General features: G+C 38.1%; 1 protein-coding gene across 1 annotated transcript in view; it reads right to left on the bottom strand.

Moving 5' to 3' along the window:
• The window catches only part of HELB (DNA helicase B), a 33,586-nt gene that overhangs the window by 6,244 nt on the left and 11,659 nt on the right, over window positions 1–15,683 (bottom strand). Inside the window, exons 7-11 of the mRNA XM_007447391.1 lie at window positions 14,099–14,253; window positions 10,686–10,767; window positions 9,769–9,828; window positions 8,397–8,625; window positions 7,434–7,577 (exon numbers count right to left, since the gene is read on the bottom strand). Coding sequence (XP_007447453.1) covers window positions 7,434–7,577; window positions 8,397–8,625; window positions 9,769–9,828; window positions 10,686–10,767; window positions 14,099–14,253 — 670 coding nt within the window. The remainder of the gene's footprint in view (window positions 1–7,433; window positions 7,578–8,396; window positions 8,626–9,768; window positions 9,829–10,685; window positions 10,768–14,098; window positions 14,254–15,683) is intronic.

Genomic DNA, 15,683 nt, shown 5'->3' with positions numbered 1-15,683 from the left:
AAAAAAAAAAAAGATAAGACAAAAGAGAATGACGAACCTTTGTTTCTTGGGTTTAACAAACCAAGAACTATACTACAGGCAAGAAAAATGCCCAATGTCACCATGTAACTGTGAGAAAACGATTTCAAGGAAACAATAACAAATTGTGGCTATTCTTAGTCCCTGTATTTTCAGTGCCAACATAAACTAAGAAGGGGTTGGAGCCATTCTCTCTCCCAATGCTCCCACATTCCTCTGCCCGAAAGAGGAATTGTGGGGAGACAAACAAGATGAGGCATGTAGAAAATACACATCTGCACTAAAAAAACCTTGTAAATACCAAGCACTTCTACCTTGCTGGACACAGAGAGTTTGAACCAACTCCTCAGATTATAAAAGTTTGATAAATACTTCCTTCCAATGCTGCTGAATCTCAGAAATGAATGTAAATGATACTTAATTCTACAAATGTTAAACACATTTGCTAGATATACAGCACCATCCCCCCATGCCCCCATGGACTTTATACTTTACACTGTATTTTTGTAAACAGGTAAACATCTACCTAAACTTAGCTGAGTTCTTAATCATCAATTAAATATCACTGAGAAAAATCTAAGAGCCTCATAATCAGTCTCCCTGTACCCACATTTACTGCAATACACTGTCCTCACAAATAGCAGCCACAGTGCTATTTGTCAAATCCTAATCTAGTCACATCAGATTCTGCTTAAAACCCATTAATGGCTCCCAGGCTCTCAAAAAAAAAGTCCTAACTCCTTAATATGGCTCCTACAGCCCTTCAAGAGCCAGCCTTGGCCTTTCCCCTCCTTCCTTTCCCCCTTCCTTCCCATGAGCCAGGCTCCCTCAAGCACAAAAAACTTGTTTGTGATCCCACCTGTGCTCCCCAGTCCCTGGCCTCCTTCCGGATTAGCTGCCCGATCCACGTACTTTCCAGCACCCTGTACGTCCTCTATCACAGTATTTTTACCTGACTGGACTGTCACCAACTGCCTTCTTAACTGTACTCCTCACTGGACTGTAAGCTCTGTGAAGGCAGGACCACATCTGTCTTGCTCACTGTTCTTTATCAGGTGTCTCACTGAGTGAATGAGGATAAAAATTAGACTGTCAGCCAAAGCTGTCCTCCAAGTGGGACATGGGCACCTACCTTTACCTCACAACCTGCTACTAATCATTTGCCCACGTCCTTAAATCTTCCTCAAATCATTAAGAACTGTCAAACTTCTTAAAGGAGGCAAGTTTTATTTATTTACTTCTCTAAATTTGTTCTAAAACTCAACAACTGGTACGAATAGACACAAACCATTAATGCCCTTCATGAGTTTATGGAGCTAGAATCTCAAAGTCTATATGGACCTTAGAGTGGGGGTCAAAAAACTTTTTCTGTGAAGGGTCAAAGCATCAGTATTTTAAGCTTTGTAAGCCAGATGGTCTCTATGGCAACCACTCTGTTCTTCCTTTGTAGTTAGTGCAAGAGCAGCCATAACCAATATGTAAATGAACGTGGGACTGGGTTCCAATAAAAATTTATCTACCAAAACAGGTGGTGGACCAGATTTGTCTACCATATTGGATAACACAGTCCTAGAAGGCCCCAGGAGGTGACCTGGCCCACATCACTCCTCTAACCTCATCTCCTGTCACTCTCCCACACTGGCCTCCTTGCTGTTCCTGTTTCTCAAACCTGCTGGACAGCCTCCCACCTTAGAACTTTGGCCTTGGCTATTCTCTCTACCTAGAATGCTCTTGTCCCAGATATTCACATGGTTTAACTTCATCACCTCCTTCAAATCTTTGCTCAGATGCCACCTTGTCAGTGAGGCCTACCCTGACCACCGATTTAAAATTACAACTGCCCCTCACCCCCACCCCTTTTCCACAGCATTTACGACCTTCTCACATAATACATAGTTTACTTACTTTTTTCAATTACATCTGTCTCTATCCTCTTCCTTACCAAATATAATCCTCAAAATGTCAAGTACCATTGACTATTTCATGGACTGACCTATACCAAGCACAGAGAAGAGAGTCTGACTCAATACATTTTGGTTGAGCTCAACTGAACTTGAAGAACAAACTATACTGACAGAAGACAACAATCACAAATGTTCTCAGAGGTAAGAGACATTATTTCAACCATGAAATAAGAGCCAGATTCAATGAAAAGAACATTCCAAGATATCTACTCCAATCTCCACCCAGTAGTAATAAAAACCCTTCACTACTTATTTGTCTAGAAATGCAACAGAAAGACTGGATTATAAATTTGAAGAAATAAATAGAGCAAAACATTAATGAGATGGAAAATAGGAGAGCTGATAAGAAATTCAGGTAACCAGTTCTGGATGTCCAATATCCATACAGTAGAAGTTCTAGAAAGAAAAAACAGAGAAAGCTGAGGATGAGATAATGAAATTATTTAAGAAAATTTCCCAAAATTGAAGAATATGAGTTTCCAGAATTCCAGAGTCCCCATCATAAAAATCCACTGGAGAAATTTCTCCCGGATCTCACAGCTAGGAATATTTGCCCTTCTCAACAACTGTTTGTTTGTTCATTTACTTTAACCTAGTAGACATAGTCGGCTGACTGCTTCTCTCTTTGCTTTGGGAACTTTGGCCTTAAGGGAACTTAAAAGCTAAATCTGCAGTCTACATTAACACGCAAATAGGACAGTATGCATATCAGCATTCAACCCACTCTTGGCAGTAATCCTTTTATCATGTTTAACTTTATTTTCTACTTGACATGCATTTTTCTTTTTAAATAAATTTATTTATTTATTTATTTATTTTTGGCTGCGTTGGGTCTTCATTGCTGCACACAGGCTTTCCCTAGTTGCAGTGAGTGGGGACTCCTCTTCGTTGTGGTGCGCGGGCTTCTCGTTGCGGTGGCTTCTCTTGTTATGGGGCATGGGCTCTAGGCGTGCAGTCTTCAGTAGTTGTGCCATGTGGGCTCAGTAGTTGTGGCTCGAGGCCCCTAGAGCACAGGCTCAGTTGCTGTGGCGCACGGGCTTAGTTGTTCTGCGACACGTGGGATCTTCCCGGACCAGGGCTCAAACCAGTGTCCCCTGCATTGGCAGGCGGATTCTTAACCACTGCACCACCAGGGAAGTCCCTGACATGCATTTCTTTATATTTTAAAAAATCATGCTCAACTGTGGGCACTTTTTGTAAGCCATTTCAAATTCTTTCTGGAACTGAGGTGGGGTAAGTTAATAAATAAAACACCATCCACTTTGAAAAAAAAAACCCTATGCTAATTAATGTTTGCCTACTATTAGAGGATACAGTCTAACCTATAAAATTTTCTACATAAAAATGAAAGTGGGGGCTTCCCTGGTGGTGCAGTGGTTAAGAATCCACCTGCCAATGCAGGAGATACAGGTTCAAGCCCTGGTCCGGGAAGTTCCCACATGCCACGGAGCAACTAAGCCCGTGCGCCACAACTACTGAGCCTGTGAGCCACAACTACTGAAGCCCGCACTCCTAGAGCCTGTGCTCCGCAACAAGAGAAGCCACCACAATGAGAAGCCCACGCACTGCAATAAAGAGTAGCCCCTGCTCATCGCAACTAGAGAAAGCCCACACACAGCAACAAAGACCCAACGCAGCCAAAAATAAATAAATAAAATAAATTTATATAAAAAAAAAGAAAGTGGATGCAGCCTTGTCACCAAAACAACACAATGGCAGAGAGAGGAGTTCAAAACAATGAGATAAATAACAGAGCCACAAATAACTTGTGAGAATTAAAAAATATTAAAGTTGAAAAGCAAGTTGCAGCAAATGCAATGTGGTGTCCAGAATAAGATTCTGGAACAAAAAAAGGACATTAATGGACAAACTGGTGAAATCAAAATAAAGTGTATTTTTTAGTTAATAGTACTGTACCAATTAGTAGTTTCTTAGGTTTGACAAATATACCATAGTTATATAAGATGCTAATATTAGGGAAAGCTGGGTGAAGGGTACATGGGAACTCTCTGTACTAACTTCCCAACTCTTCCATAAATCTAAAATTATTCCCCAATCAAAAGTAATTACCTCACGAGGGTAGAGGAAGGGGATACATTTATCAAAACCCATCCCACTTTGTAATTAAAATGTGTTTGTAAATTATACCCCAATAAAGTTGGTTAAATAAATAAAAAAGAAGTTGTAAAAATATATATAATCAATACGATACCATTTACGTAAAACTTGGTTACCTTGTTTCTATACGAACAGACAAATTCAGGTCAGAAATCACCTCTGAGGAGTGTGGGAAGGCCTGGGATGAGGGGAGGGCAAATGAGGCAGTTGCTTTGGGTACAAAATTTAAGAGGATACCAAGAAACTCAGCAATCAAGATAAATAAATTTAAAAAAATAAAAAGCTCTCCAGAAAGTGGGCACAAAGGGAACATAACTCAACATAATAAAGGCCACATAGGACAAACCCAAAGCTAACATCATACTCAACGGTGAAAAGCTGAAAGCATTCCCTCTAAGATCAGGAACAAGACAAGGATACCCGCTCTCGTCACTTTTATTAAACATAGTTTTGGAAGTCCTAGCCACAGCATCAGAGAAGAAAAACAGATAAAAGCAATCCAAATTGAAAAGGAAAAAGACTGTTATTATTTGCAAATGACATGACAGTATACATAGAAAATCCTAAAGATGCCACCAGAAAGCTACTAGAACTCATCAATGATTTCAGTAAAGCTGCAGGACACAAAATTAATGTATGGAAATCTGTTACATTTCTATACACTAACAGTAAACTATCAGAAAGAGAAATTAAGGAAACAATTCCATTTATAACCACTTCAGAAAGAATAAAATACCTAGGACTAAAAAGGAGGCAGAATACCTGTACTCCAAAAACTATAAGACACTGATGAGAGAAACTGAAGATAACACCAACAGATGGAAAAATATACCATGTTCTTGGATTGAAAGAATCAATATTGTTAAAATGACCATATTACCCAAGACAATCTACAGAGTCAATGTAATCCCTATCAAATTACCAACATTTGGTAATTTGACTTTTGTGACATTTTTCACAGAACTGGAACAAAAAATTTTTAAATTCGTATAGAAACACAAAAACCCAAAATAGCCAAAACAAGTTTGAGAAAGAAGAATGGAGCTGAAGGAATCATGCTCCCTGACTTCAGACTATACTACAAAGCTACAGTCATCAAAACAGTATGGTACTGGCACAAAAAAAGACACAGATCAATCCAATAGGATAGAAAGCCCAGAAATAAATCCATGCACTTATGGTCAATTAATCTATGACAACAGAGGCAAGAATATACAATGGAGAAAAGACAGTCTCTTCAATAAGTGGTGCTGGGAAAACTGGACAGCTACATGTAAAAGAATGAAATTAGAACATTCTCTAACACCATATACAAAAATAAACTCAAAACAGATTAAAGAGCTAAATGTAAGACCAGATATTTTAAAAATCCTGGAGGAAAACATAGGCAGAACACTCTTTGACATAAATCACAGCAATATTTTGGGGGATCCACCTCCTAGAGCAATGGAAACAAAAGCAAAAATAAGCAAATGGGACCTCATTAAACTTAAAAGCTTTTGCACAGCAAAGGAAACCATAAACAAAATGAAAAGACAACCTATGGACTGGGAAAAAAATATTTGCAAACAATGCAACCGACAAGGGATTAATTTCCAAAATATACAAACAGCTCATACAGCTCAATATCAACAAAACAAACAACCCAATCAAAAAATGAGCAGAAAACCTAAACAGACATTTCTCCAGACATACAGATGGCCAACAGGCGCATGAAAAGATGCTCAACATTACTAATTATTAGAGAAATGCAAATCAGAACTACAATGAGGTATCACCTCACACCAGTCAGAATAGCCATCATCAAAGTCTATAAATAATAAATGCTGGAGAGGGTGTGGAGAAAACAGAACCCTCCTACACTACTGGTGGGAAAGTAAATTGGTGCAGCCACTATGGAGAACAGTATGGAAGTTCCTCAAAAAACTAAAAATAGGGAATTCCCTGGCGGTCCAGTGGTTAGGACTTGCACTTTCACTGCTGAGGGTGTGGGTTCAATCCCTGGTCAGGGAACTGAGATCCAGTAAGCCACACAGCATGGACAAAAAATAAAGTTACTTGCATTTTTTAAAAATTTTAAAAAAAAATTAAAAATAAAAATAGAATTACCATATGATCCAGCAATCCCACTCCTGGGCATACATCCAGAGGAAACTCTAATTTGAAAAGATACATGCACCCCAATATTAACAGCAGCACTACTTACAATAGCCAAGACATGGAAGCAACCTAAATGTGAATCGACACATGAATGGATAAAGAAGACGTGGTATATATATATATTATATATATATATATATATATATATATATATATATATAAAATACACACAAACGGAATACTACTCAGCCATAAAAAAGAATGAAATAGGGAATTCCCTGGCGGTCCAGTGGTTAGGACTCGGTGCTTTCACTGCCGGGCCTGGGTTCAGTCCTTAGTCAGGTAACTAAGATCCCACAAGCTGCATGATGCGGCCAAAAAAAAAAAAAAGGAAAAAGGAATGAAATAATGCCATTTGCAGCAACATGGATGGACCCAGAAATTACCATACTAAGTGAAGTGAGTCAGAGAAAGACAACTCTATGATATCACTTATATGTGGAATCTAAAAAAATGATACAAATGAACTTATTTACAAAACAGAAACAGTCTCACAGACATAGAAAACAAACTTATGGTTACCAAAGTGGGAAAGGAAGGGGTGGGGAGGGATAAATTAGGGATTTTGAATTAACATACACTCTACTATATATAAAATAAGCAACAAGGACCTTCTATATCGCACAGGGCACTACTGATATATTCAATATCTTGTAATAACCAATAATGGAAAAGAATCTGAAAATATATATACATATGTATTTACACGTATAACTGAATCACTTTTGTGTACACCTGAAACATTGTAAGTCAACTATATTTCAGTTTAAGAAAATAATTTAAAAGTTAAAATTTAGAGCAAAATAGATCCACAATGAACAAAATATCAAAATCTTAAATAAAGGCAAGATCAGTAAGAGTGCCATGCCAAGTGACACTGGAGACAGAAGCAAGAGGGAAATTCAGTTATTCTGGTCCTGATCGCTCTTTTCCTGGGAGACATGGGAAGGCCTGCAGGATGAGGCTTTAACTATGTCTTAGATCCAGAAAATAAAGACAGCTCTGAAGCAGAGAGTGCAAAACATTAGCGTCTGTACAGTAGTTTCTGTACTTTTGTGTATTTTGTTTCCTAATTAGAAAAATAATAAAAGCAACAAAACTTAGGAAGAAAATAATGCAAGGTACTCTATCTTGGCAAGCTATTTAAATTGCTTTATAAAAGTCCATTCTTACCTGAAAAGTGTGAATAGTTCTTGCCCATGCATGTTTTATGTTACAATATTGCATTAGTTTCCCAAAATCCACAGTTACTTCGAAGCCAGCCATATTATTAATGGTCAAAAATCTTTTCCTTCCAAAAGTTATATCAGTTTTATCCTGTCATCAAAACAAGTAACTGTTTTGTATGTTTTCAAATATGTACACTGTAAAGGTCTACTTTGGGGTTGAACATAAAATGCAAGCACCTTATAAATAAAATAGCATGTATAATTGTTAAGAATTTCAAAAAGCTTAAAATCTATGCTTGAGCATCAACTGAATATAGACACACCCAAATATTTTAATAACCACAAATGGAAGCTTTTGGTCCTTGAAATTTAACCTTAATTTGACTCTTTGGAGAACAGTCTGTGCTGTCTTTCTTATTTTGAAGACTATACATTTCACTTCTTGCACTGACTATGTAAGTCTGCATGTATTTTTTGCAGAGTTTACTTTTCCTCACAGATTTTAAAGAATAAACTTGTAAGTTTAAAAGTGTATTTATACAATGAGGACAAATTCAAGGTGACCACTTCTATAGTTCCTACATTTAAGCAGCAACCAAGGAAGTGATGCTCTGTAAAATATAATAAGTGTGTCACTTGTCCCTTGTTTTTTGTTACTCAAGCACTTCAAACTTATTAAAAATGTTTCTTCACAAAGTCTTCCAGAACACGTACGAGAAAGGAACACTTCCCAACTCACTTTATGAGGCCAGCATTAGTCAGACACCAAAACCAGACAAGATTATCACTAGAAAACTACAAACCAAGATCCCTCATGGACGCAGATGCAAAAATCCTTAACAAAAAATTACAGAAGAAGAATGCCAGCTCTGATATGATTAAATTCTGAATCAATCCTCAGGCAATAAAAGAAAACTAAATCTATCCCTCATAGGTAAAAAGATACCATTTTTCTGTTATCATTTACCTCTGTTATGAAAAATACTTCTCCATTGCAGAGTCGAATACCACTTTCAAAGTCATGCTTATTTTTAGCAAAACCATGAGGAGTACCATTAAAGTCTTCGCCACTGGCCTTTAGTTCATTATTCTGTTGGCTGTTTAAGGTATTTTCAGGGAGTAAGTCTGAGAGATACGCGTTCCTGGTACAACAAATTTTATCACCAACTCCAAATTCAAGTCTATTCTGATGGTTTCTGGGTTAGAAAATAATAATACAGCATTAGAGTTGGGAAAACCTCAATTTCATTTTCTTTAAGCATTGACTCTTACTCAGATCTGATCCAGTTCTCAAAATTATTTCCACAGTCTCTTTACGTCACTTTTGTTCTCCAAAGGTCAACAAGAAATCAGGCTCCCTCAGTTGTGGTCTATCTACACTTTCTGCAGCACCTCAAACTCAGTGACATTTCCCAGTCGAGTTTTTTCAAGTGAGAAATCTTGGCATAAAGGCTGATGTCTCTCTTTGCCTTTATATTACAAAAGTTACCAAAAATCTTATTGACTCTACCTTTTAAATTCATCCTATCCTCTCCAATCTCTCTTATCACTACTCCAATTCAAGTCTTACAGCACTTACACATATTTCTATTGTAATAATTATATTATCAGAATAATAGCAGCAAATCAAATAAGTGCTGGTGATAATACCAGTTACCGTGGTAAGTGCTTTAGGTATATTATTTCATTACATCCTTACTACAACTTTATGAGGGAAATCCTGGGTAAGTGTCCTCTTTTACATACATAGAAAGGTGAAATTACCTGCCCAAGATCACAATTACTGTGACCCAGACTGGATGGCCCCAAACTTATGCTTTTCAACCCTTTGTTGGACTACCTATCATGGTTTTTTGTGTCTTTCCTCAATAGACAGGGAGCTCCTCTTGTAATTCACTTCTCTGGGTTCTCTGCACTTAATAAAGAGTAGGTATTGATAAATGCCAGAGAAGTGAGTTAGTCTGTCCTACGTGTGAATAGAGTGGCTTATCTATGCTCCTATTTCCCTGATAAAAGTCCACCTAAGGTGATCTCTGTAGGCACCCTGTTGCTAAGGTTCTTGTACACATTCCACACACATTCTAATGTGAAAAATTGCCCTGAATTCTCCACACTCATCTTGGAGAAGCTAGAGGTAGGAAACCACAGGGACAATTTTATTCTTTATTTTTCTTATTACCCTGATTACCAAATAGTCAATTCCTAAGGATATATATTATATTTAATTGAAGATATCATTTGACTTCACAAAGGAGAAAAAAGATTTTTAAATATGCGGCTACAGTGATAAATGTCAAAACAAACAAAAGTATGGCGAATCCAGGAAGCACTGTCCTCACTTGATTAGACGGCCCGTGTAGTGCTTGCAACAGCAGGTGTTGATCACATCACAGTCCTGCCTGGAACACAGAAAAATACAAGGGTCACCTTAATGGAACCTCTTTTGTGTGGATTTCTGTTACCAACAATTATGAGATACTGGATTCTATCAAAAGTTTCCAGGACTGGGACTTCCCTGGTGGCCCAGTGGTAAAGAATCTGCCTTGCAATGCAGGGGACGCAGGTTCAAACGCTGGTAGGGGAACTAAGATCCCACATGCCACGGGGCACCTAAGCCCACGTGCCACAACTACTGAGCTCGCTCGCCTCAACTAGAGCCCGCGTACCATAAACTACAGAGCCCACGCACTCTGGAGCCTGCGCACCACAACTAGAGAGAGAAAACCCACATGCCACAACTAGAGAGAAGCCCGCGCACCACAATGAAGACCCCACGCACCGCAACTAAGACCCAACGCAGCCAAAAATAAAATAAAATAAAATAAATAACTCTTAAAAAAAAAAAAGTTTCTAGGACTTCCTCCAGGAAAAGTATTTTGTAATTTTGATCTTAACCCCTTTCTTCCACTCAGATTTCCTATGAGTTACCAAATATAATATTTGGTAGAAAGAGCACCTCTTTAGGGAATTCCCCAGCAGTCGAGTGGTTAGGACTCAGCATTCTCACTGCCAAGGGCCCAGGTTCGATCCCTAGTCAGGGAACTAAGATCCCATAAGCTGCAAGGCGTGGCCAATAAAAAGAAAGAGCCCTCTTTAGAAACTGCCTTCTGCTGGACGTACCCAAGAAATACCTCAAAATAAGAGAGAGAATTCACAGTGATGAACTACCAGTCTCCCATTCCAACAGCACCTAGATTCATAAGGTATGAGATTTAAAAGCTTCATTAAAAACACCAAAATTCTGTAAATGCTTTACCTTCTAAATGCAATAAATTGTGACGTTTTTGCATCTTCTAGGTCCTTTTCTTTGAGTAAAGTACTAACTGCAGAATATAAATCTGATAATTCAAAAGAAAAAAGTTAACACAGCAAAGCACTAAATTATGACATTGTTTCAATGGAGAAACTACTTCAGAATTCCTGCTCTAAGGGGTCCAGGAAAACATCTCACCAAATGGGATACAAGCTCACCATGGGAGCATCAACCTCATTTGTTTCATCAGCCAGGAGCAAGAGAAAAAAGAATGAAGGTGACAGTTCCAGACACTCTATCCTCAATCACTAGCCAGGCCAGCTCCTAATTTGTAATATCACCACTGCATAATTACTGATGGTTTGTGAATGCTGAATTTAAAGTATGAGCAAGAGGACAAAATATGTAACATAATTACTAACGTAAGACCTCTTTCTGTCTTAAGTTCTGGTGGTACTAGTGGTCATGAGTTATAATTTGAGATTCTATACGCTTTGCGTATGTGATTTCATCTTTAATCTTCACAATACTCACATGATGTATGTATTATTATATACAGGGCCGACATTTAGCTTTTACATACCAGTATAACATATGGAGATATTTCTGTTTTAACACCACAGTGCCCTCCCTCCCACCCCAGCCATGTCTTTCCTTCCTCCAGAGCCCCCAGATGTCCCTATGATTCAGCAGCTAAAAGGTTAACCCTGACACAGGAAGGGCATCCATTCCAAGAGTGACCAGACCTACCAGCTATTAAGTAGTTTAATTAGCACCACTGATTACATCCTTGTTATGACCGTGAAACTGAGGTTCTTGGAAGTAAAAGAAATTTTCCAGTGGGTAGGGTGACCAGCCTCCCTCTTTTAGAGCTCAGATCGTTGACAGTGATAATGTTCACTTACAGCTTGTCCTTCGCAGAGCACTGAGAAGCAGGCTTCCTCTAACCTCTCTCAGCAATGTTACAAATTGGGGAACATTTCTCAGGAGAGGCAGAAGAAATAAAAATTGGGGTAAAAACATTCCAGGCTTTTGGGTCCCTCGTAGCAGATAAATCACAAGGGAATGAAAAAGCCCTGATCCCTGCTCTAGGAAGACTGAATCAGTTGCTTGCTGAGCCCTTCATTTTTCAGACGAAGGAAGGATTAGCATTAAAAAATGTCCAAGACTCAGCTCACCGAGCCAGCCAAGCCCCGCTTGCCAAAGGTCTCACAAAACACTGGTTTCTTTCACACGTACAGGATCACGCTGTTCTGCTCCTTGCTTTGTTCACTCTGTCTACATCTCCCAGATCAATACGTACGCTGTACTTCACTGTTTCTAAGATACGCACTTTTTTCTCATATTTTAACATCTCTGGAATTCTAGCCCAGCTACGAAGCCTGTCTTAGGCCTTTGTACCTTTCAATAATGGGAATAAATGAGTAATTTATTAAGAAATACTTACTACTTAAGTATTAAGGATTAACACTTAATTATTAACGAAAAAATACTATATGCCTCTCTAAGGAGTAATTTATTCAATTCTCTTAAAGAAGAGACTCATTTTCCAGCTGAAGTTTGTAATTTAGAAAACAGCTCCAGCTAAGCTCCACTACCATTCTGAAACAACTTTTTTTTTAAGTACATTCTCATTAATGTAAAGAATGGGTGCCAGAAATAAAACTAAACATATTTTAGGTAGATCTAAATGGAGTGCCAAAGAAAGCCAGTTTCTTAACCATCTTAGTCTCATTTTCTTCATCTGTACTAATACCTACTATGAACTAAGTAAGCTGTGGAGACAATAAACATTATCTATAAATTACTCACAACTTGTGTAATAAAAAACAAGTCAAAAAACAATACACAGGGCTTCCCTGGTGGCGCAGTGGTTAAGAGTCCGCCTGCTGATGCAGGGGACACGGGTTCATGCCCCGGTCCGGGAAGATCCCACATGATGCGGAGCGGCTGGGCCCGTGAACCATGGCCACTGAGCCTGCGCGTCCGGAGCCTGTGCTCCGCAACGGGAAAGGCCAGAACAGTGAGAGGCCAGCGTACCACAAAAAAAAAAAAAAAAAAAAAAAAAAAAAAAAACAATACACAGCTTATAAACCAAATTATGTAAAACTAATATATGTCTGTGTATGGATATAATACGGTTTAAAAAAGAAACTCCAAGCTCTTCCTATAGATGTGACCTTTATGGGGTTGATTCAGGGGAAGAGGACAGGGGATGATTAAAGGAAATATTAATTTTACTTCAAACACTTCTGTATCACTTGACTTTTGTTAAGGAATACAAACGATTTCTATAATAATAAAAAAAAAAAGCCAAAAAGGCATTTATAGAATCCTGTTATTACATGAGCTCATTTAAAAAAAGAATAATGTAACATGTGAATGAACACGAACCCAAAGGAACTGAGATGGGGACACACAAAGGAGGAAAGGCTTACAGATAAAGTTGAATGTCAATTAATTTCACATACAGAGTGAAAGCTGCTAAGGAGGAAGGATATACCTTGAAGAACTGTGGCAACTACAATAAATCCTCAATAAAAATCATTTAAATTTTCACTAATTCAATTCTGAGTAAACCACTACACTATTTAAAAAAGCCTGCTAAGTTTATAATATAAAGATCAAATTATTTAAGTAAATAAATAAATTCAATTAAATAAATTCATTTGGAGCAGATAATGTAATACCTATTATTCACAAAAAACTAACATTCATATAGTTCCTCAAAACCTATGAACGCCCTCAACCTTCACAACTGTCCCCCACGCACTGTCACCATGACTCCCATTTTACAAATAGTAGAGTGATGTGACATGGGTCATACACATAAGGCAGAAGATTCCCTATCCCGTGCACTTCCTCAGCCCTGCCACGCTGTCATCCTAACACCCACAATTAGAAGTGATGCTTGTCCACCTTACTAGAAGCAGAACTATTAGGAACTCAGCTTGGCAAGGGTTTGACAGCCATTACTTTTGTTTCACAAATGTACTCAAAACAACAAATGTAGTATTTACTTTTCCATCAAATGTTGTACTTTTACAGCAAATACTGTACCTTTACAGTATTTGCTGTAAAAGAAAAGCTTCATTCATTAAGACATGCTTTCTCCTGAATGAACCTGGATTACTTAGGGCTTCGCTTTAGTTTAAACTAATCATCTACATCCACTTATTTACTCAACAAATATTTACTAAGTCCTTAGTATGCATGTGTCAAGAACTTACTTCTTTACAAAATTCTAAAGTAATCTGCTTTTGATGATTAATAAATTCGTTTATTTATTTTCAGTGCCTAACGTTTTGCTAGCAATATTTATCTTTACCATCAAATAAAATTATAACTAGTCATTTAATAACTATATTACACAACTGAAATATTTAACCCTATGTAACATAAAAGTTTATACTTACAAGAGTGATGATTACTTTTTGAGAACTGAGAACTGCCATCTTCTTCCGGGAGTCTAACAAAAATAAATGATTTATCTTGTATTGAGACAGGGAATGTTGGATCATCAGAGATATTCAGCTCTGCATCAAATGTTGGAAACTGGCGTCTCGAGATTCTTAAATAAAGGTAAAATAATACACTAACAGCATTAGCATCCAAAGATGTATCTTCACATGTGAGCAGAGATAATGTCATTACAATAATTAATATCTGTGAATAGGTCATAAATAGGGTAAAAGGGCTACCCATATATGCATTATAAATAGTAAATGAGTTTCAAAATACACTTAACTAGACCATAATGTTACTTTTATCCAGCAGTCCCCTACCCCGAGCACATTAAAAGCATTAGAAAAAATTGTCACGGAATTTACTAAGCAACATTCTGAGAACCTGACCTGCTTTTCTCCAGACCACTAAAGAACCGTACCAAGTAGGTATTATCCCCATTTCACAGATGGGCAACATGAGGCTTAGTTAACTACAGTGGGGTCAGCCAAGATCACAGAGGTAAAAAGCGGGGCAGCTAGGAGGGAAATTTGGGCCCACTGGGCTCCATATTCCTTTCTATTGAAATTAATTTGAACTCTTTGGGGCCTTTTCCATACATTTACATCATACTCTTTCTTTTCTCCTTTCTTCTGTATATATCATACATATGGTCTCATGTTCCCAGCTGAACCAAGTATCCACATCTTCTCTTTCTGTTCCCTCATCATCCTTCTTTTGTTCTTGTATTCCCCAATACCAGCAAGTCATATCAGAAAGCACAGTAAAGGCCAGGGGCCTTGTCATACTAGAGTCCCTCCTTGGTTATTTGGAAGAAAACTGACACCCTGTAAAGACCTAACAGCAGCCTAGCTATCAAAGGTATAGTACCCTACTGTGCCATCTTTCAATCCTTCCCAACAGGGTTAGAAGGGAGGAAAGGAGAAAGAGGGAAGGAGGCTGTCCCTGCTGGAACTAACCCAGATTTAATTTGGGGTACTGAGAAACACCATGGATTTCCTGTTTTGCTTCTGACCCAGGACATGTAACATACTTCTATCTCTAGAAGCTTTTCTGTGGTATCACTGGGATCCTTCTGTCATTAAACACTTGGTGATGATGACCAAGAATAATGAAAGGAGCACAGCTCAGCCCAAAAGATATCGAAAGGGTTACTAAAAGGAATTCCTAAATTTCAGATAAAATTGAGTTCTAAGAAACCTAATGAGCTTTAGATTCTTCCAAGATTTCTAGACTTTAAAATGACCCGTCACCCACCAACATTCCAAAACTGAGGTGGACTTTAGGTAGGAGCAGAAGAGTTATAGATAAGAGTTATAGTTACACTTCCAACTGCATTATTTTTCTTAACGTCCCAGTACAAACCTATATCATCTACCCTATTGCTGTCCATTCTGCCTCTACACCCACTATCTTTTCCAGGGTAGATGGGGCAGGGAGATAGTAGGCTTTGAATATTCTAGTTTCTGCTGACATCCAACCAAGAAAATGTTTAAGCAACAAAAACTGCATCTTGTAGTCTAATAGTACCCTGTC

This window comes from Lipotes vexillifer, unplaced genomic scaffold (assembly GCF_000442215.2).
Source record: "Lipotes vexillifer unplaced genomic scaffold, Lipotes_vexillifer_v1.1 scaffold170, whole genome shotgun sequence".
NCBI classification, from domain to species: Eukaryota; Metazoa; Chordata; class Mammalia; order Artiodactyla; family Lipotidae; genus Lipotes; species Lipotes vexillifer.
The sequence above is the reverse complement of the archived record's forward strand: the minus strand, read 5'-3'. Positions and strand labels throughout refer to the sequence as shown.